At 44.5% G+C, this 24,374-nt stretch overlaps 1 protein-coding gene across 1 annotated transcript; it reads right to left on the reverse strand.

Moving 5' to 3' along the window:
• Positions 1-481: 481 nt before the first annotated feature.
• Positions 482-24,149, reverse strand: RAC1 (Rac family small GTPase 1). The gene is made up of 6 exons (XM_056536169.1): positions 23,828-24,149; positions 9,002-9,073; positions 8,059-8,176; positions 6,429-6,491; positions 5,912-6,071; positions 482-697 (listed from the first exon to the last, which is right to left on the reverse strand). Exons 1-6 carry the CDS (start codon positions 23,860-23,862, stop codon positions 567-569), a joined length of 579 nt encoding a protein of 192 aa, XP_056392144.1. The 5' UTR covers positions 23,863-24,149; the 3' UTR covers positions 482-566.
• Between the last annotated feature and the right edge of the window lie 225 nt (positions 24,150-24,374).

Genomic DNA, 24,374 nt, shown 5'->3' on the forward strand with positions numbered 1-24,374 from the left:
CAAAAGAGCAAATTAGTACCCTTTAACCAAAACTTTATTTGTAACCCAAGCAGTAAAAAGATACATAATATCTCTAACATTCCTAAATAACCATTTTGATTTACAATGCAATACAGTGAATTAAGATTAATAAAGTGTTTTAATATACGCAGTAAGGCCCTGGCCTACCGTCAATATATGAACAGTATCAATGTATAGCTACAGTTGGAGTCAGAAGTCAGATCTGAGTAAAAAGTAAGGTCTGGATTATAGAGTTTTATGGCTCATGTTCGAGTTGAGGAGGCGTTTGGCAATGTTTAGTTAGTGGAAGCAAAAGGAAAACAGTTTGGTTTTTTATAGGAAAGAAATAAGGCTAAATAGATTGATCTCTTTTTTTTTTAGGAAAGGATTTTAGTAGAATCTGGAAAAGAAGCATGTCACATATGGGAGGAAATGAATGTAATATTCTGTAGTAGATTCAAGATTATAGGCAGAGAATGAATTATTACAAATAGGGCTGGGGGGGGGGGGTGGGGGAGTTGGCATTGTTGGAGTCTAGGACTGGGGTAGGATGAGGAGTGCTGGGATTACAAAAGCAGACATTTTCTCTTCCTCTTCTTCACTGGGGGTGGGCACAGGACTGCTCGTATTGCTTCATCAAACACAGTCTTCAGTCCTCTCTGCGTAAGTGCTGAGCACTCCAAGTATTTCACTGCACCTGTTGGAAGAAAGCCAGTCAGTCATTTCCTATACGGGATACATAGAAAGCAGAAACAGCCCCCAGAGCAGTTTTATTTTTTTTCAAACAGCCATCTTCAGTTGTTGCAAAACTACAACTCCCAGCATGCCTGGACAGCCATTGGCTGTCCGGGCATGCTGGGAGTTGTAGTTTTGCAACAGCTGGAAACATGCTGGTTTTAAAACATTGTCTCAGAGAATATAAAAAAAAGTTGAATGCATCCCTAGAAGGATTACTCACAACTAGGATGACCCCCCCCCCCCCTCCGCCGATCATGGGAGCTGGGGTCCTGTCCTTCTGGTTGAATGCAATGGAGATCAGACATGTGTTGGGCAATGTACTCTGCTATCTTCATCAGTCCCAGAAAGGGGAATGATGAAACGGCATGCAGCTCCAACCACTACTTTTTTTTTCCACCAGAGGAACACAGGATCTGAAAGTCTGAAAAATAAGAATCATCCCCTATCCAGCAGACAGTCGACGGGCGACTTGTAGTGAGAAGCCCCTTTAAAACCAGGCACAGAAAAATATCTGAAAGACCCAGCAACCAGATGGCCATGAATATATTATATATATATATATATATATATATATATATATATATATATATATATATATATATATATATATATATAATATATATATATATATATACACACATACACACATATATATATACATATATTATATATATACATATACCACATTATACACACATACACACATACACACATACACATATATATATATATAACACATATATATATACATATATATATACACATATATATAATATATATATTACACATATATATATAACACACATACATATACACATATATATATATATATATATATATATATACATATACATATACATATACATATACATATACATATATATATATATATACACATATACCCGTATATACTCGAGTATAAGCCGACCCGAGTATAAGCCGAGACCCCCTAATTTCAACCCAAAATCCCAGGAAAACTGACTCGAGTATAAGCCTAGGGTGGGAAATACCTCATGCCCCCCCCCTGTCATCATCCAGACCCGTCATTAACATCCTCATCATCATCCCCTTGTCATCATCCCACACATCCCACCTTCATCATCCCACATCCCCCCCCTTCATCATCCCCTTGTCATCATCCCACACATCCCCCCTCATCATTCCCTTGTCATCATCCCACACATCCCCCCTTCATCATCCCCTTATCCCCACACATCCCCCCTTCATCATCCCCTTATCATCCACACAATCCCCCCTTCATCATCCCCTTGTCATCATCCCACACATCCCCCCTTCATCATCCCCTTATCATCCCACACATCCCCCCCTTCATCATCCCCTTATCATCCCACACATCCCCCCTTCATCATCCCCTTGTCATCATCCCACACATCCCCCCTTCATCATCCCCTTATCATCCCACACACCCCCCCTTCATCATCCTCTTCTCATCATTCGCCCTCAGTGGTCTTCAACCTGCGGACCTCCAGAGGTTTCAAAACTACAACTCCCAGCAAGGCCCGGGCAGCCATCGGCTGTCCGGGCTTGCTGGGAGTTGTAGTTTTGAAACCTCCGGAGGTCCGCAGGTTGAAGACCACTGCGGCCTTCAACATCATCCAGCCCCCTCTCACCCCCTTTAGTTCTGAGTACTCACCTCCGCTCTGCGCTGGTCCGGTCCTGCAGGGCTGTCCGGTGAGGAGGTGGTCCGGGCTGCTATCTTCACCGGGGGCGCCTCTTCTCCGCGCTTCCGGCCCGGAATAGAGGCGTTGCCTAGACAATGACGCAGAATTACGTTGGCAATGAACGCACCTCTGCGTCGTTGTCACGGCAACGTGACTATTCTGAGGCCGGGCCCGAAGCGCTTAGAAGAGGCCTCCCCGGTGAAGATAGCAGCCCGGAACACTATCCCACCGGACCACCTCCTCACCGGACAGTCCTGCAGGACCGGACCAGCGCCGAGCGGAGGTGAGTACTCAGAACTAAAGGGGGTGAGAGGGGGCTGGATGATGTTGAAGGCCGCAGTGGTCTTCAACCTGCGGACCTCCGGAGGTTTCAAAACTACAACTCCCAGCAAGCCCGGACAGCCGATGGCTGCCCGGGCTTGCTGGGAGTTGTAGTTTTGAAACCTCTGGAGGTCCGCAGGTTGAAGACCACTGCGGGTGGGGGAGTTCACTCGAGTATAAGCCGAGGGGGGTGTTTTCAGCACGAAAAATCGTGCTGAAAAACTCTGCCTATACTCGAGTATATACGGTACACATACATATATATATATATATATATATATATATATATATATATATATATATATATATATATATATATATATATATATATATATATATATATATATATATATATATATATATACACACACACATATATATACACACACACACTACTGCCATTCTACTGGGCCTCATTTTCACTACAATATTTCTGCCTTGACAACCTGTGTCTTATGCACGACTCATATGACCCAAGACAAAACAGCAACTACATTCATTTAATACGATGACGCACTTCTTGGAGGCGTATTGTCATTGCAGAATAAGGTCTTATATTCTAGCTGAAAAGGTGTCCGGCAGATCACATACAAAAGCAGTCACTGCCTTTTCTTCATTTCCTTATTTTATTATTGATTTGTTATAAGTGTTCTATGACCCAATGCACCTGTCAGAATTTATTGCAGGATTTTGCATGAACAAACTATTTTCTGAGGTGGGGAAGTTCTAAGACTATAGTGAGCCAAGACTTTCACCATTGTAAACACACCAACACTATTTGCTAGGGTATCTTAGAGAACAGCGGTTCCCAACCAGGGTGCCTCCAGCTGTTGCAAAACTACAACTCCCAGCATGCCCGGACAGCCGTTATGCTGGCAGTTGTAGTTTTGCAACAGCTGGAGGCACCCTGGTTGGAAAAAACTGTTATAGAAACTGGACAGCATGGAAACTCACAAATGCCTGATACATAAACAGGGGTATCTAGGACAGAAGGAATTCGAAGTATATACATTTATTATTCCTTGTATGTACCCATGGTAAAGCCTGTTGACTTATGTCGCAAACAAAGAAGGGAAAGTACATCGATCCGCGCACAAAAATAGTGGAAAACTTCCCCACAGCAAGCAGGTACTTTCCCAGGGCAATGTTGTAAATGTATACTGTGATCTGTAAGGGTGCGTTCACACGGCCGTTTGCCCCCCTGTTTTTTTTATCCCTGTTTCGGCTCAGTTTTTGCAGATTGCAAACGCATTAAAAACTGTTTAAAAAAAATCCCATTCATGTCAATGGGATTTTTTTACAATCTGTTTACATCCGTGTGCACCCGTTTGCACTCATTTCCGTTTTTTTCACGGAAGAAAAATCGGCACATGCAGTATTTTTTCTTCCGTGAAAAAAACGAAAGAAAACACGGACATCATTTTAACATTGAAGTCTATGGCAAACGGATGAACCTTTAATGTCATCCATTTTCACCCAGGTTTAAAATATCTGTAATTACATCTGAGCATGCTCAGAAGAGGTGACATCAGCAGACTCCTACAGTGTTGTGGGACTACTACTACTACTCTCATCATGGAAACAAGTTTGTTCCATGATAGGAGTAGTAATTCCCCGGCTGTGGGAGCCTGCAGACAGCTGGGGGGACTACATTAGTGTTTGTACTACAACCCCTATCATGGATGAGACTCTGTTCCATGATGGGGGTAGTAGTACAGGGGCTGAGGGATTGATCGCACCGGGTCTCAGTTCTGAGACCCAATCAGAAGTTATTAAGCAGGGGAGCGGGCGGCATGATCCGCAACCCTGCGATCACCGATGTGTTTTACTTTCATTTCTAAATTCCCAGTGGGGAGCTCTGAATGTCCGGTACCGAGGAGCCAATCAGGGCTCCCTGCAGGGATTTTTAAAATGGACAATGTATATTAAAAGCGCTGTGGGGGGCAAGATATATAGCGCTATTTATCTAGCCCCCCAGCGCATTTATAAAGATATAACCCCAGCCAGCGCAAAAATATTTACCCCCACAGTATGTATATATATCTATATATCTAATATAGCAGAAAAAAATCTTGTCCACAGCACCAATTCCAAAAAAGTGTAGGTTTTATTCCATAACAGGTGTCAATACAACAGCGACGTTTCAGTCAGCTCAACCTGACCTTTCTCAAGCAATTGCTTGAGAAAGGTCAGGTTGAGCTGACTGAAACGTTGCTGTTGTATTGACACATGTTATGGAATAAAACCTACACTTTTTTGGAATTGGTGCTGTGGACAAGATTTTTTTCTGCTATATTAGATATATAGATATATATACATACTGCGGGGGTAAATATTTTTGCGCTGGCTGGGGTTATATCTTTATAAATGCGCTGGGGGGCTAGATATATAGCGCTATATATCTTGCCCCCCACAGCGCTTTTAATATACATTGTCCATTTTAAAAATCCCTGCAGGGAGCCCTGATTGGCTCCTCGGTACCGGCCATTTAGAGCTCCCCGCGGGGAATTTAGAAATGAAAGTAAAATACATTGTGTACATCGCAGGGTTGCGGACCATGCCACCTGCTCCCCTGCTTAATAACTTCTGATCGATCAATCCCTCGGCCCCTGTACTACTACCCCCATCATGGAACCGGGTCTGTTCCATGATGTGGGTAGTAGCACAAGCACTAATGTAGCCTCCCCAGCCGCCGGCAGACTCCTGCAGCCAGGAACTACTACTCCCACCATGGAAACAAGTCTGTTCCATGATGGGAGTAGTACTAGTCCTGGCTGCAGGAGTCTGTAGGTGGCTGATTTTTTCATTCAAAAAAATTCAAAATAAAAAAAATAAAAAAGCGGATTATAAACTGTTACAAACGCTTCAAAACGGATACCCGTTTGATCAGCCGTTTCTATCAGTTTTTTTTTTAAATCCTTTTTTTTAACGGAACGGGGACAAACCGCTGTGTGAACGCACCCTAAGGCTGCTATGTACAACACTGTCCTGTTTTTGTGCATACATGACTTTGTGCCCTATGTTGGTGCTTTCCTATAACTTCACTACCTACAATGCTGTAAAGCTTGCTTTTCCTGTCTTAGATATCATGCAGAGACACTTTTCAGCTCTATACATTGCAAGATAGATAGTTTTACATAAATACACAGTATAAGACAGCATCAGCATACCGATCTCTTTTGCCATGGCAAGTCCCTGAGGATAGGTAATGGGTGTAAGCTTCTTCTCTTTCAGCTTCTCAATTGTGTCTTTATCGTCTCTCAGATCAAGTTTTGTGCCCACGAGGATAATGGGAGTGTTAGGACAATGGTGTCGGACTTCTGGGTACCACTAGGTAAGAAAAAACAGGGCAAAGAAATTCAGCAGCCGCATTAAGGGTAATGTCATGTAAAGCGCTGGGCCCCGTCTGCACTATTGAGCACACCGTCCGTCTGTTTCCTAAACAATGAAGCAGATTAACACTAACTCCAGGACATAAGTCAGGACTCGCACCAGGCTGCCAGCCCCAACACTAGAGCCCATGGCTCCAGCATGTCCCGATTTAGGTCAGCGATGCATTGACATGGACTCATTTTACCAGACTGTGAACTTCTCACCCCCCACAACAAAAACTCTCCAACTCACTGCGTATAAACATCCCCACATTCCTGCAAGTGTAGCAAACCCCCAGCGGGAATGCGTGTTTACCTTAGCGCGGACATTTTCAAAGGAAGCCGGGCTCACAAGAGAAAAGCAAATTAGAAATACGTCCTGCAAAACAAGAGAAAGAAACCAAATGTTAATGGATTTTTATTAAATGCCCAAATCTAGACACAGATTGTTATTATTGGACGCTGCAAAGAGAAAAGAAAAGCAAATTATTCAGAAGGGTAAAGTGTGCTCTAAATTTAGAATCAGGGAAGTGCAAACATGAACATAAGGAGAACATGAAAATAAAATTAATTCTTCCTCTTTATTTCCCCAGTCAGGGTGCTATAGATTGTGGATCAAAAGGGACATAAAAAGCGTTATTCGTGCTCTGCAAGCAAAGAAAAACCTTCCACAGACTGCAGCCTACACCGACAGGAGGTGGCGGACACGGACAGAGAATTTGCAGACCGCTCCATTAGCTGCAGGTTTCAATTAACTCACCGAAACATTGGAAGCTTTGGGGCTCGGGCTTAAAGCCTAACAAAAAATATTCAGATTCAAAAGCAGAGTTTAGTGCTTCATGGATGCTCTCCTCCCTCTTATGGCCGGGAGAAATCACTAACCACTCTTCATGCAATGCCGTCTAACACTGGATTCTTACAAAGCAGATAGACAAATGGAAGCAGTAAATTCTGCTTTATATTTAGTGACAAAAAAGTTACCACTAAGTAGTTTCTTTGGAACAGCTACTCTGTCCATGTTCCCAAATAAGTCAGATCGCCCCAAGAGAGACAGCAACAGTACATGCAAAATAAGTCATCTAACCTAGTACCATAAATGCCTACATCTGCGACTTCCCATGAAAGCTCTGTGGAGGGAAGTTCCTCTTGACAATGTAGGAGTAAAGTAACATGGTATTACCTTTACCCATGTCAAAACGATATTCCCCTACATGGTGTGATACTGGCAGTACCATCAATAGGCATTCGATTGAAAAGCGGACTGGTTACACACAGTTTTCAGTTTACGCACACGTTCCCAGGTGAAGGGACAGTGCAGCTTTATAGAAAGATGCTCTGGTGATCGTATGCAAAACACTTTCTGCTACAAGAGACATCAAGAGTTCACTAGGTCATTGGCTGCATATAAATATTCCCCAATTTTTTTTTAAATAAGATATATTTAATTTAATATATCTATCTTAGAAATAAAAATAAAATAAAAAAAAGTGTATAATATATTTTTTTTTTTTTTTTTTTATTAGACATGAGCGAATTTACAGTAAATTCGTTTCGTCACGAACTTCTCGGCTCGTCAGTTGATGACTTTTCCTGCATAAATGAGTTCAGCTTTCCGGTGCTCCCGTTGGCTGGAAAAGGTGGATACAGTCCTAGGAGACTCTTTCCTAGTCATCAACTGCCGAGCCGAGAAGTTTGTGACGAATCGAATTTACTGTAAATTCACTCATCTCTAATATATATTCAGCCAAGAATTCAATTGTTACACAACAGCTATGACCTTCCACCACATCTGATGAAGGTGTGCAGGAGACTGCTAGCATCTTCAATGTAGGCTCATACAAGCGCAGCCCACACAGGGGGATTCTCACGGCGCTAAAAAGGGGTTCATGTTTCACATACAAAATTGTATTTACTCTACAACCTGCAGAAAATGGGCGGACACTTACAGTCTGTGGATAAGATAGCGGACGCAATCTATCGTAATCTTCTTGTCCAGCAGTATCCCATAAGCCCAAGTTTACTGGCTTTCCGTCCACCATTACGTTGGCAGAATAGTTGTCAAACCTGAAGATCAATGGAGACATGTAAAAAGATTACGTTTTCACAAAGCCAAAGCTGACAGAGTTAGGTCCCTTTCACACTACAGGTATCATCCTGCTTTTTTTAATGCCATTATTTTACAATAATGGATGAAAAAAAAAAATAAATGATGCAAAAACGGATGATAACTGATGACCATCAACTATTATTTTTAAAGGGTTTTTCTCTTAAAGACCTGATTTTCATCCGTTATTACCAGTTACATCATTTTTTTTTAATCAGGTTTTTTACTTTTTTGTAAAGCTGTACTGAGCATGCTCACTACAAAAAAACTGATGTTAAAGAACCTTACAATAACTGATTTTTTTTTTGAACATCCGGTTCCCATAGACTTTAATGTAAAATTTTAACGTCTGGTTTTCCACCTTTTTGCAGGACCAAAAATTTGTGCCGGCAAAAATAACTGACATTAGTAAAAACGGACATGCCTGATGCAAAAGGATGTTCAAAAAGTCCCATTGACATGAATGGGATTTTTTGACGTCTGTTTTCAGGACTTTTTGCCGGTGTAATGAATTTTTCTGTAAATTCATTACACCGAGAGTAATAACGGAGGTTTTTTACAGAATGATACCTGTAGTGTGAAAGGGGCCTTTTTTGTCAGCACTATATAACTGGTAGGCCCTCCAGCTGCTGTGGCATGCTGGGGTATTGTTATAACTGAAGTGGTCAGATTTACAGGTACTAATGTTATAGTATGTAGATCATCTCGTTTAGGTAATAACTAATACATAATAAATGAATGGAGCCTTATAAGAATTATTACAGGCACTGGCCATGATTACTTACACGGTGGGGATGTATTCTCCGGGGAATGCATTTGTTGTGTAACTGATCAGCAAACAAGTTTTACCAACAGCTCTGGAAAAGAAGAACAAATCCAGATGAGATAGTGAAGACATTTATCTGCATTCGCATTTAGGGTACGTTCAGACAAGCGGATCCACACCGTATTTTATGCCGCGGATCCGCCGCTAAAGGACTGCTACAGGGTGCCTTTTAGATGTGTCTGCTTGTAGCGTCGTATTGCTGCTACGAGCTGGCACATCTAAAAGGCACCCTGTAGCGGTCCTTTAGCAGCGGATCCGCAGCGTAAAACACGCTGTGGTTCCGCTTGTCTGAATGAACTCTTAAAAGGGGTAGTCCAGTGGTGAAAAACTTATCCCCTATCCTAAGGATAGGGGATGATTCAGATTGCTGGGGGTCCGACTGCTGGGACCCCCCACGATCTCCTGTACTGGGCTCGCTGGCCAGATAGCGCATGTTGACCACCGCACAAAGCGGCAGCCGACACCCCCCTCAATACAACTATGGCAGAGCCGGAGATTGCAGAACACAGCGCTCCGGCTCTGCCATAGAGTTGTATTGAGGGGGCGTGTCCGACGGCGCTTTGTATCGTGGTCAACATGCCCCCTTCAGGAGATACGGGATACGTTTTTCACCACTGGATACCTTATTTAAGGGGAATTCATTGCATGTATTTTACCAGTAGTCCATACAAACACCAACCCTTTAGATTTCCTATAAAACATGACCATATGGTAAAACTTACGGCATTGAAAAGATTAGATAAAGCAGCCTCAATGAAGCAATGAACCAGCTAAATAAGATTAAAAAAAAGCAATCCAGAAACCTCCACTACATAAATAGAAACCATGTCAACCTAGTTTCCAAAAGGTTGTGCTCTACACCATAGTAAACATTCTCCGTAAACACCCCTATTGTACAGCAGCACCCTATAAACAGGATAGGCACTCTGTATAAACAGACTATTTCCCATTTCTTTTCAGCCATTTAAGAGGGGGTTATCCACAAAAATAAGAGCCTCCATTGTCATAATATAACAAAACCCTGTATTCACCTCTCCAATAAAACAGTTCATATCCACGGCAAAAGTTCTGGTGGGTGACCCAACCTTTGGATGCAGTGGGCACATTTCTGTCTCTAGTACAAAAAAAAAAAAACGGCCTCGGCAGTCGCTTACTGTACTCCAGGCATAATCACTCAGCAATGGTCGCCATGATGCCAGGAGTACAGCAATAGATCACAGACTGGCTGCAGCAGTCATGTGTAGGCTGCTAGCAAACTAACGCTGGGTTCACACTACATTTCCCCCCATACTGGAGCGCATACAGCAGGGGGGAGCTGAAACTTTGCGCTCCCATATGCCTTCGTATGCGCTCCCGTATGTAATCCATTTCAATAAGCAAGCAGGAGTGAAACGTTCGGTCGGCTCATTTTTGCACCGTATGCGCTTTTACAACCGGACCTAAAACCGCGGTTGACCACAGTTTTAGGTCCGGTGAAAAAGCGCATACGGCGCAAAAATGAGCCGACCGAACGTTTCACTCCGACCGGCTCATTGAAATGAATGACATACGGGACTGCATAGAAAGGCATACGGGAGCACTAGTTTTTAGCTCCCCCTGTTGTATGCGCTCCCATATTGCAGAAAACGTGATGTGAACCAGCCCTAAGACTGGGATGCCCAAATGTTGGTGTCACCAGCTTTCCTGGTAAATTTCTTGGTTTATTGGAACATTAAAGGACATCTGAAAAATACAACTTATCACCTATCCACAGGATAGGTGTCTGATCACAGGGGGCCCGACCACTGGGCCCCCCTGGGATCTCCCTAACGGGGCCCCGCACTGCCGCTCTGTAAGCGGATAATGCACGTAGCGTCGACCTCTCAGAGGTCGATGATACGCCCCCTCCCTATACAGTTCTATGGGAGAGGCAGGGAGGCACAAACTCTGCCTCCCCGCCTTTCCCATAGGGATACATGGAGGAGGCGCGTTGGTCGCGATGGCACGCCTACTACACGGGAGAGCTGCAGGAGAGTTGCAGCTCTCGCAGGGTCCCAGCGTTCAGACCCCCCGCGATCAAAAACGTATCCCCTATCCTGTGGATAGAGGATAAGTTGTATTTTGCTGCAGATGTTCTTTAAAAACTAGTATAGCTCTGGCAGTTCAGTCTGGTCATAACAGGGTCTACTTGTACTCTAAGGAAAACTATTGCATATGGCTGTAATCGGCCACAGTGTTGGTGGATGATTTTATGAAATCCCATTCACACTGTATGGTTAAACATAAAGCGCATTTCAAGTTTCTGAAATTCTCAGCACACTGTTTTATAGGAAAATGTTTTCATGGTTGGCACCATAGCCTCCAATGTCTAAGGAGGTGCTACAATTTATAGTCAAACCACAATTAAAGCAAAAAATGCATTTATGTACATGAACATACATTCTTGTGTGCCGACTAGTACCCAGTTACTATAAGAATTATGGAACATGACGACACTGCACAATGTGAGGTTGTCACACTAAGAGAAAATCTCACACACTCACGCAGTCAATAGATAAATCAATGAGCCATTTACATCTGCTTAAAGTCCACTGATCATATAACAAGAAGGAGGAGTCAACATGATACATAAGCAAGATGGCCGACACTGGACCACAAGCACTGAATGAATGCACTAGTCAATAAACTGTGGAGACAAGGATATTTGCATGTTAAATAATGGGCTCAATCATTACCTTATCAGGTCTGAATGTTGTCAGAGTAGGGGTCCCCCAGTGCACACTATTTTCTCCCCCGCCTCGAAACACAACAGCTTCTAGAGCTTCCTATTAAATTGGCGCTAGAGGACATACATGTGATCTGGCAAACTAGAAAGTAAAGCGGTTTTGACAACTTTTATAGCTATAGCTAATCAGATTGATGGGATCCGACCGCTCCGTTCACATTCTCTATAGGAGCTCCGGTAAATAGCAGAGTACAGCATTCAATCTCCGCGGCTCCCACAGAGAATGAACCGTGCGGCAGCGCACTTGTGCAATCCACTGCTCCCTTCTAATGTGACAGTCTGGTCCCCATAATTCAAACCCCCCTATGAACAGCTCCCATTGAGAGGAAATTATTGTAGACCAGAAATCTAGGTACATAAGAATTCTGGTATTGGTTTGTCCTTCATACAAGGATATACAGGCTAATGTCTCAATTGTACCTGTCTACCACAGTAGTGCACCTAAATTTATGTATTACGTAAGAATTCCAGCTCTTATATGTATGAGGGGGGTGCTGGCTCTCCCCCAACAGATTATGGGAAAGAAAAAAATTGAACATGCTGAAATTTTTCTTAACCCCTTATGGGCCAAGCCCATTTTCACCTCAAGGACAAGGCCAATTTTATTTTTGGGTTTTTGTTTTTTCCTCCTCGCCTTCTAAAATCCATAACTTTTATATTTCCATCTACAGACCCATATAAGGGCTTGTTTTTTATGTGACCAATTGTACTTTGTAATGAAACCTCTCACTTTACCATAAAATGTACGGCGAACCCAAAAAATTATTTTTAGGGAGGAAATTTAAATGAAAACCACAATTCTGCACATTTTGGAGGGTTTTGTTTTCACACTATACGGTAAAAATGACGTGTTCTTTATTCTGTGGGTCAATATGATTAAAATAATACCCATGTCTAGATACTTTTATATATTTGTACCAAAAAAAAAAAAAAAAAAAAAAATCTAAAACAGTACAAAATCAGTAATCTAAAATCACCCTATTACTATTTCATTTTTCCGTATATATGGCGGTATGAAGGCTAATTTTTTTTTGGAATAAAATGTGACAAAAAGCAGCATTTTTTGGACTTTCAATTTTTTACGTTTACGCTGTTCACCGTACGGGATCATTAGCATTATATTTTGATAGGACATTTACGCATGCGGCGATACCAAATAGGTTTCTGAAAACAATTTATTTTTATTGGGGGAGGGGATTTTTCACTTTTATTTTTACTACACTTTTTATGTCCCATAGGGGACTATCTATAGCAATCATTTGATTGCTAATACTGTTCAGTGCTATGTATAGGACATAGCACTGTTCAGTATTATCAGTGATCTTCTGCTCTGGTCTGCTCGATCTCAGACCAGAGCAGAGCAGATGACGCCGGGAGACGGACGGAGGCAGGTGAGGGGACCTCCGGCCGCCATGCTGGGTGATCGGAGCGATGCGGGCGATCCGATCATCTATTTTAACGTGCACATTGCCACAGATGCCGTGATCTGTACTGATCTCGGCATCTGAGGGGTTAATGGCGGACACCCGCGCGATCGCGGACGTCAGCCATTATCGGTGGGTCCCCGGCTGTTGATAGCAGCCGAAACCTGCCGTGTATGACACGAGCACCGCTCCGATGCTCGCGGTCATACACAGGACGTAAATGTACGTCCTGGTGGACGAAGTACCGCCATGCCAGGACGTACATTTACATCCGTGGTCGTTAAGGGGTTAAATCAACTGGTACCAGAAAGTTAAACAGATTTGTAAATTACTTCTGTTTAAAAAAAATCTTTATCCTTCCTGTACTTAGCTGCTGTATGATCCACAGGAAGTTCTTTTCTTTTTGAATTTCCTTTCTGTCTGACCACAGTGCTCTCTGCTGACACCTCTGTCCATTTTAGGAACTTTCCGGAGCAGGAGAGGTTTTCTATGGGGATTTTCTCCTACTCTGGGCAGTTCCTAATATGGACAGAGGTGTCAGCAGAGAGCACCGTGGTCCTACAGAAAGGAAATTCAAAAAGAAAAATAAACTTCCAGTGGATCATACAGCAGCTGATAAGTACTGGAAGGATTAAGATTTTTTAATCAAAGTAATTTACAAATCTGTTTAACTTTCTGGCAACAGTTGATGTAAAATACATACATTAATTAAAAAAAAAAAAAAAAAAGTTTTCCAGTGGAGTACCCTTTTAATACCCAACCTTTTGTACATAATGGAGGAGTAGCCACTAGGAGTCTGGTGCCAGCTTCTTCCCCACTCTGTACACGTGTTCGGGTTGGTCAAGCGTTCACGTCTTCTGAGGGCGGCAGGAATAGCTTTTATCTTGACACCACTAAGGAATCTATTTGGCCACCTTTAGGGTAGACATACATTAGCAAAGTGTTTTCCAACCAGTGTGCCCCTAGCTGTTGCAAAACTACAACTCCCAGCATGCCCGGACAGCCTTTGGCTGTCCGGGCATGCTGGGAGTTGTAGTTTTGCAACAACTGGAGGCACCCTGATTGGGAAAACACCGCACTAGACTGATTTGCTGTGGGCAGGTTTCACATTTTGTGCAGATTTTACCTTCCCCATTGATTTCAACAGGGAAATCCACAAGAAACTGAAAACTGTAAATGGAGGAACCTCTCCATATCATTGTTATGTACTAATAGGATATATGGGCACAAGCTGAGGACACCTTTAACATAGTCATAAAAGAGAAAGAATGAGAAGTTACAGGTACACACAGCTGTGATTCATATCTATACAGCTCGGTACTTGCCTGCACTACCTTTGGTTACTCATGATAATGGCCAGGATGATCTTTACAGTTAAATACGTCACGAGTTATGACCTCATGGCCAGCCCTCGGCTAACACATATCCTTCTATACTGAGAACGACGGGCCACGTGCCATGAACCTTAGGTGACTAAAGGAAACCTTCCATGATAGGATGGGGGGGGGGTCACACCACGTTTTTGCATTACAATTCCCATATGTTTTCAATTTGAAAACCGTACGGAACCAGATTGAAAACCGTATGCCAAAAGATGCAGCTGGTTTTATCAGTTTTGCATTCGTACAGTTTTGTCAGTTTTTTTCCCCCCGTAGCCTACCAGTTTTTGGTCCGGGTGAATAACCATATTGAAAACATATATATTTTTTTTAACATGGGGGTCAATGGGAACCGTATGTGCGTAGTAGGGATCGACAGATTATCGGTATGGCCGATAATCACGATTTTGGGCATTATTGGTATCGGCAATTACCTTGCCGATAAGCAGATAATGCCCCACCCCCCGCACCACGTTCCGGGTGAACCGGTCCGGGCTGTCCTTCTCCGGCGGTCATCTTCTCCACTCCGGGCAGGCTCCGGCCTAGTAGCTGAATAGACGCCGCTACGCCTTGACGTCAGGTGCGTCGCTGCACACGGGCGTCTATGCAGCGTACTAGGCCGGAGCCTGCCCGGAGTGGAGAAGATGACCGCCGGAGAAGGACAGCCCGGACCGGTTCACCCGGAACGCCCCCTGACACTACAGGAAGGATGGATGGCCCGGACCACCCTGACAGGTAGGGGGAGAGAAGCGGGTGGCGGCGGCGGCAGCAGTCTATGGCATTGCAAAAGCCACTGCAGTGCATTGATTTAAAGCGCCCGTTTTAAATTAATGATCTGCAGCGGTGTCGCAGGGGGATAAATAGCAGATAACTGATACCAGAATATCGGTATAAATTATCGAATTGGTATAGGTCACAGCAAAAAGTATGCAGACTCCCAGTTTCAAAAAGGCTGTGGTCTTTATTTAGGTCATCAGCAATGCAACGTTTCGGCTATGGTGTAGCCTTTGTCAAGCATGCTTGACAAAGGCTACACCATAGCCGAAACGTTGCATTGCTGATGACCTAAATAAAGACCACAGCCTTTTTGAAACTGGGAGTCTGCATACTTTTTGCTGTGACCTATACCAATTGGATGTTCTGTATCTGGACTGGTTATCCGGATGGTCACGGGCATAAGAGCAGGGACTAGTGCTGTCTTCCTCCTTGGACGGGTATAAATTATCGGCTATCGGCCCTAAAAAAAAAAAAAAAACGATATCGGTCGATCCCTAGTGCGTAGGGTTCCATCCGATTTTCATCATACGGTTTTTGACTTTGCACAGATTTTTCTTGGAATTTCAATCAAACAAGTGAAACTTTATTCATAATTGAGTGAAAAGTAAAAAAAAATGGATACAACCAGACACAATTTTTCAAACCGAATATGGATTTAAATTTGTACACACCTTTTGATACAGTTTAGTTAGGTTTTGAGGAATCAGATTTTTTTTTTTTTTTTTTAAATAATCATCAAAAACCTGATACGGGAACTGTATTGCAAAATGTGGTGTGAACCCAGCCTAAGTCAGAATGTATACCCAGAGAGTGAGCCACAATACACGGACCTGGAGAATGAAACAAACGGGCCCATTACACCTTATATTGGACCTCTAGTGTCATAAACGGCCATTTTTTTGTAGCCCAGTCAGTTTGTGATCATGCAGATTGTGACGTGGGCATCATGTGATTCATCACATGATGCATGGGCGACTGTGTATCACGACTTCCGCTGGTGATTCTAAAGGTCGGCAGATGCGTATATAGGGCCTGATTGGTTACCTGCTAGATATATACCGTGTCTGATCACTCATATCACTACTTGACTAAGCCCCTAGCGAAACATGTCAGAGCGGGAGTCCTGCCCTGAATGTATCATTGCTCATATTGCTTTATTGCTCATACTTTAAATTGCGTGTTTGGCACTTGTTTTAGGAGTTTTTGCCAGTGTTCTTTCTCACTATTTTGATTCCCCCCCCCCTTTCTATGCAGCAGTGTTATTTCATCTGTATAGATATATTCATCTATACATATACCTTTTTTGCCACTTTTCTGGACTCCACTCCTGTCTCTAATTGATTTGTTTGTTCTATATACATATACAATTTTATATCTATATACACACACAAAAAAAAAATTTTATATCAAACTTATGCATTTTAACTCTGTCCTTGTAATTATCACATTTTGTTATGATGAATTAATTCAATAAAATATGTTTCATATGAATTTTATTTACATTTATTTTTTTGGGGGTTATATGTGTGCGCATTTAGTGCACTTAAAGGTATATATTGTTGGTTTTCCTAACCCCTCCATATACTTTATTTTTGAGCCGACTTAGGGCAGGGTTATACTGGTTCAACCTTATATTGGAATGTGGAACACCTCACACCACTGGCTATTACAATACACCTTCCAGGAACAAGCAACTCGACAACCATAGCTTTGCACGGTATACAAGAAAAGCATTCTGTATGATGTATGTATGATTCACTGACCCTAGAGAACTGCTGGGGACAACAGTGTTGTGTTCAGGTCACAGGTCCGCACATGAGACTGCTCATATATCAGCTTCTTAGAGCCCTGTGACCATTATATGGGGAGAAAGACCATACTAGGGTAACCTGCAAATACTAAATCTTTAGGTTAAGAACCGTGAGGGTCTTTAAATGGGCACTGAATTCCAAAAAACTTTTGACATGGCAGAAGTTGCGATTCCTCGGGGTCTCAATGCTGAGACCAGCACTAATCTTTAGAAGTGTTCTCTCCTGACTATAGAAAGTCTACGGGACCATTTCTTGTCATGTACACAAAGCAGGGAATAGCAGTGCTGAGCTATGTGCATTCCCCCCCCCCCCAGTTCCAGCATATCGACTGTCAGAAACGTTTGACATGTCTCTACAAGTGACAGGTACTCTTTAGAGGGTTACTCCGCTCCCCAGCGTCTGGAACATTGAGGTCCTGGACGCTGTGTGCAGGCTTCGATATTCATGCCCACCCCCTCGTTACGTCCTGCCCAGTCATGTGACGTCACGTCCTGCCCCCTCAATGCACGTTTATGGGAGGGGGCGTGAGCGCCGTCTCGCCCCCTTCCCATAGACTTTCATTGATGGGGTGGGCCGTGATGTCACGAGGGGGCGGGCCTGGTCACGGAAGCCCACACACAGCATTCAGGAACTCAATGTTCCGGTGTGAGGTGGAATTTTGCGGACGCTGGGGAGCGGAGTAAACATTTAAAGGTAAAACTGTCACCAAGAATGTGCTTGTGAAGCTGCACACACACCGTGCACTAGGGCTTCACAAGCATATTCTAGGCATACCTTCAGTGGCACCTTAGGCTAGTTTATATTTACAGAATGGAGCTTTATAATCCCCTCGGGAGTCAGACCGACAGTCAGGGAGGCAGAGTCCGGGGTTCGCTATGCTCAGCCTCTTTCTACCTATGTCGCGCAGTTGATTAACAGGTAGGGCACGCAGGCAGCAGAGCTTGCCTATCAACTGCGCGACGTAGGTAGAAAGAGGCTGAGCATAGCGAACCCCGGACTCTGCCTCCCGAGGGGATTATAAAGCTCCATTCTGTAAATATAAACTAGCCTAAGGTGCCACTAAAGGTATGCCTAGAATATGCTTGTGAAGCCCTAGTGCACGGTGTGTGTGCAGCTTCAAAAGCATATGCTTGGTGACCGTTTCTCTGAATTAAAAACTTTTTACATATTGTACATATTGGCAATTTTTTTAATAAAGTGTATTCAAAAGGTTAATCTCATTTTAATAGAATTCATATTCTATTATTAAAAAGACCACTACCATCCAGAACATAATCCTGTCCGCCCGCTATCTTTGTCCTAGCTGAAGCACAGGCTGGAACAAAGTGCAGTAAGGCTACATTCACACTAGTTTTTATCAATCGGGTGGGGAAATTTAAAAACTAGGGATTGACCGATATTCACGCTTTTGGACATCAATCAGTATTGGCAATTACCTTGCCGATATGCCGATAATGCCCCGCCGGCCAGAGAACAACACCCCCACCCCCCCATTGCCTCCCCATCCCCGGTTTTATAATTACCTGTTCCCGGGGTCCGCGCTACTTCTGCGACGTCCTGCGCTATTGCTGTGCGCTGCACAATGACGAGTGACGTCCTGTACGCAACGTCACCACCAGTGTGCACAGTGACAGCTCAGGACGCCGCCGGAGCCAGAAGTAGCGCGGACCCCGGGAACAGGTAATTATAAAACTGGGGATGGGGGAGGAAATGGGGCAGCAGCGGTGGTGGTTGGACTAGGGAGGACCCCAGGACAGGCAGGGGGAGAGAAGTGGGTGGCGGTCTCTGGCCCCGCAAAAGCTGCTGCAGTTCATTGATTTAAAGTGCCCGCTTTAAATCATTGATCTGCAGCAGCTTTTGCAAGGCCGGGTGGGGGGGAAATAGCCGATAACATACCGGAATATCGGTATAAGTTATCGGCTATCGGCCTGAAAGGTCACAGATTATCGGTATCGGCCCAAAAAAAAAAAAAAATTAAATAAATCGATATTGGTCGATCCCTATTAAAAACCATCCGCTTCCATATGTGCGCAGCATCCCATTCATTTAACAAGGTGGCCGGAGTCAGATAGATAGTGAGTCTGGTCGGCTCATTTTTGCATCATATCCAGTTAGTTGTTGCCAGATTGAAAACTGTGGTCAGCCGCGGTTTTCAGTCCAGCAACAAAACCGAATACGGCACAAAAATGAGCCGACCGGAGTCACAGGCTGGGTAATTCAAATGAATTGGATGCATTTTAAAATTTCCCTGCCGGATCCAGCACCTGGATTGCTAAAATGTAGTGTGAAGGCACCCTAAGTAAAGGCGTGACTACCACCCTTCTGTGCTCACTCCGGTCCTATCAGATTCCTGTCTAATAACTGAGAGGAGGGGGGGTTACAGAGCTAACTGCAATGATTGGATGGAGAGAACCAGCACAGCAGAGTCAGGGAGGAAGTGAATGCATGGTAAGTGAGGCCAGGCTCGGTGCTTACCTCAGACACACCCCTTGAGTAAGGGATATCAGAATGAGTGAGCAACAGAGCAGAGGGATTTGTAAGCCAAAGCTAGACACAAAGACATGTAAAGCATCTGCCTGACCTAGTGAGTAACATATAGAAGCATTATTTTTTCTGTGATATGACAGGTATAGGGCTGATGAATTACTTACGCACAGAGGAAATGTTGAATAGTTGCCCATAGCAACCAGATTCCTTTTGTTAAAAAGGCCTCTGAGAAATAAGAGAATCAATCTGATTGCTACGGGCAGTTTTGATAAATCTGGTCCATAGTGGCTATCCTTACACTTGTACTCCACCCAAACACTGCAAAACAAAGCGCATAGGACACAAACGGTCCAAACAGCCACATACAACACTATCCTCCTAAAAGGGGTCACGGTGGGCAAACCACTGGTATAAACATGGGCACAATAGTTTACCCAGCTGTTATTTAGGGTGCCACACGCAGGGGGCCCAAAAGCAAATGCTCTGTAAGAGTTCTCTCTCACATGGCCACAGATACAGAGATTGACCCCGTCCAGACAAGAATTAGGAGGATTCTACCTGTTACCAGAAACATCCCCATTATCATCTGTGAATATTGTGGAATCATTGCTAGGAAATTTGTATTTACACTGGATGACCACATTTCTCCAGCCATAAAACATCTCTTTTACTCCTTGTAGATATTTCATTATACATCTGTCTATCCGTCCCCATTTCAGTGTTTCCAGATGTGGCCAAACTACAACTCCCAGTAAGGATAGGGGATAAGTTTCAGACTGCGGGGGGGGGGGGGGGGGGGGGTCCGACTGCTGGGGCCCCCTGCGATCTCCCGTACAGGGCCCCGGCAGTCAGCGGCCAAGGGGGGTGTATGCCCACCGCATGACATGGCCGCCAACACGCCCCCTCAATACATCTCTATGGGAGAGCCAAGAGCTGCATTCGGCAGTCTCCACCATAGAAATGTATTGAGGGGGAGTGTCGGCCACTGTGTCATACGGTGGTTGAAATGCACTATTTCAACAAAGAGCCGAGGGCCCCAGCGGTCTGAAACTTATCCCCTATCCTGGCATTTCACAACCAGGGTGCCTCCAGTTGCTGCAAAACTACAATGCCTGGGCATGCTGGGAGTTGTAGTTTTGCAACAGCTGGAGGCACCATGGTTGGGAAACACTGCCGTATCCTTAGGATTGGGAATAAGTTTCATATCCCAGAGTTCTCCTTTAACTCTGTAGCCCACTGGTAAATTTGCTGGTAGTCTAAGTCTCACATGGGTCACATTAGCAGCGGGCAACTCGCAGGCAACGGAGTTGCTGGCAGTTTCAAACATGTATCCAACCAACGTAACAGGATTGGAGTTGCGCTTTAAGTAAAGGGTCACACTTGCCGTATTTTGCTACCCATTATAATCAATGTGGAGGGGGGAGATTCATCATTGCTTTTAGAGCATTTTTTGGTCTATATTTTGGCAGAGTTTAGGCGCTAGCAGCATATTTAGCGACTTTTATGCGCATTTTGATATAGACAGTTTTACTCTTCTTGCCGACCCGTAGAACTTTTTCTTTTTGACCATGCAGTGGTCACGTATTTATCATTTGGGACTTGTCAAGTGTCGCTATTTTATTCGCAAAGGTACTTATTTAGGTGCAAATCTACACCACATACCAGTAGGCGAGAATAACTTCTATCTGCCACAATTCAACCTTTAACCTCTTGTGGACGACAGCGTCCCACTCCCCTTCTATGACACGCGATCAGGAGCCGAGCGCAGATCATAGCTGGGTGGTCCTGGCGGCTATCTGCCACCAGGACCCATCTCTAATGCCTGACATCACCGATCACGGTGTTGCCCGGCTTTAACCCCTTAGACACCGCAATCAAATTTAATTGTAGCATCTAAAATGCAAGTAAAAATGTCCCGGCAGCTCTGTGAAAGTAAAAACACCTAACCTGCCAAATTCAGGACCCGGGAAAGTGTCTACTTCCCTCACTCACAAGTGTCTAGAAAAAGTGTATGTGGTAGAGCTTTTCCCACCACAGCAGAGCTGCGCAAAATCCATCATCCTGCTGCACCTTCTTGATAAATAAGATGCACGCTAGTCAAACCCACCATCCAAATAAACGTGGGAAAATAGCTCTACCATAGACAAATCTGGGCCAGAATGTGTGACCCTACCCTAAAGGGAAAGTTCACCCTGGAAAATTCTGATAGCGGACTGGTCCATGGCAGAAAGTGTTATTGGTGAGGGTCTACCCACAAGATGGACATGCCCAATGGTGCTGCTCCAAGTATCCTGTCCTTGCTTCACAGCCCAACATCGACCGCAACGTACGCACCCTTCTCCGCTACATGACTCTCACCACGAATTCTTCTCACATTTCTTACTTTACATAAATTAGGGAACATAAAGAATTCACACAGAATATATTAACGTAATCGACTTTAATCAAAGTCACTAATCCCCAAATCCAACAGAATCAACCATTGATTCATACAGGCTAGGAGTGCGCTGCGACCAAAAATCCATGCGTTGCATCTAAGGTAATCTCTGATTTCCTGCGACTGTCGTGGCTGCAGCCACTTGTAGGTTGCAACATGACCCCATTTGGTTACCCTAGCGCTGATGCAGCGCAGAGTCCTGCATAGTGACCCGGTGATTTTTTTTTAGTCACCTAACCAAATGCGCCATGCAGCCCGGATAGATAGAGATAGATATAGATAGATATAGATAGATATAGATATATAGATATATATATATATATATATATACACACACATACATACATACATACATGCATACACACACACACCATTCCGTAGAAGAGAGGTTGGACAAACCCGCAGATTCCATAAATTGAGGTTGGACAAGTCTTGATGTTGATTCGCTCAACTATAGAAATGACCCCCCCCCCCCACATGCTGGGAGTTGTAGTTTTACAACATCTGAAGGTCCACCGCCCTAGAGTGTGTTACAGTGTTATGCAACCTATGGCTCTCCTGCTGTAGCAGAGGCACAAATCTCAGGGCATGCTGGGAGTTGTAGTTTTGCAACAGCTGGAGGCACACCGATTGGGAAACACTGATATAATGTGTTCAGAATTGAGATCTATGATGATTTAGAATAATATTGCAAAACTACAACTCCCAGCATGCCTGGGCAGCCAACAGCTGGAAATTGTAGTTCTGCAACAGCCTGAGGCACACTGGTTGGGGAACACTGATATAGATTTTACACCAGTGTTCCCCAACCAGTGTGCCTCCAGCTGTTGCAAAACTACAACTTTCAGCCGTTGGCTGTCCAGGCATGCTGGGAGTTGAAGTTTTGCAATATTATTCTAAATCATCATAGATCTCAATTCTGAACACTCCATATCAGTGTTTCCCAACCAGGGTGCCTCCAGCTGTTGCAAAACTACAACTCCCAGCATGCCCAGACAGCCGAAGGCTGTCTGGGCATGCTGGGAGTTGTAGTTTTGCAACACTACACCAAAGGCTGTACAGGCATGCTGGGAATTGTAGTTTTTCTACACTATTCTACCTCATCATCTCTCACAATACTAAGTGCCAGCCATATGTCCTCAATCACATAGGTGGATGCCCCTTTGTTGCTATATAGTGATATTTCCGCCCTGGTACATTCTAAGGAAGTGTCGCCCCCATCTGCTCCAAAACTACAACCCCCATAAAGGCCTGGCATCCGTGGACATGATGGGAGTTGTAGTTCCGCAGCAGCTGGTGACCACTGATTACTGTGATTGGCTCCATGCTCTGAGCGGTGCCAATAGGTGTTGATGCCCAGTATTGTGGAATGTGATGATCTCATTGATCTATACCAGGTGATCCTCCCCGGATTATTGATCACACATCATGTGACCAATCCACGTCATTAGCTGCAGGATGCCACCTGTGCCAGCATCACCCAGTGCCCTTGCAGTAATGGCTGCTCCTCCATACATCTCTAGGCCCTGCAGGAGGTGGGCGGATGACTAGGAGTCCCCATCCATCCAGTGCCCGCTCCTCTACCCTCCGGCCCTGCTAGGTGTACGTGAGGGGTGGGGAAGGGAACGAGCTGACATGTAACCCTCTCAGCGCCGCCGTACACCTCACCCAGGTGCCCGTACACACGACGCGGTAATAGTACTCACCCGTCTCCCACCACCACACACTTGATGGCCTGCATGGCTGCTCCGCCTCGATGTTCCCGGTAGCGGGAAAGAAAATAAAGAAAAAGAGAAAAAAAAGGGCGGCACCGAAAAGGCCGGAGGAGGCTACGAGGACCACCCGCTGGGCTACACTCCCGCCTCGGTGACACCGGCAGCTGCTCTATATACCGTAAGAACGAACGAAGAGAGGACGGTATATAGGAGGCTGCGGCCACCACCCTGCCCGGACCCGGATCGCCTCAATAAGATACAGGAAGCGCGCTGCCCGCGTCACTACCGGCCGCGCCTCGAAACGCGCAGTGCACGAGGGCGCGGGGACGCGCGCGGAGGGGAATGACGTCATAGGGGGAAACCGCGGGCAAGGGGCGTCTACCCGAGAGCTGCTGTCCTCAGGGGGGAACGGGAGCGCACGCCCCCTGGCGATCAGTGCGGGGAGACGCCTTCGTGTCAGGATAAAACCTGACATATATAGTGTGAATGTGCCTCATCTTTTTAACGTGGCATTTCTGTCCGTCAATAAACAATATGC

Source organism: Hyla sarda, chromosome 8, assembly GCF_029499605.1.
Source record: "Hyla sarda isolate aHylSar1 chromosome 8, aHylSar1.hap1, whole genome shotgun sequence".
NCBI lineage: Eukaryota > Metazoa > Chordata > Amphibia > Anura > Hylidae > Hyla > Hyla sarda.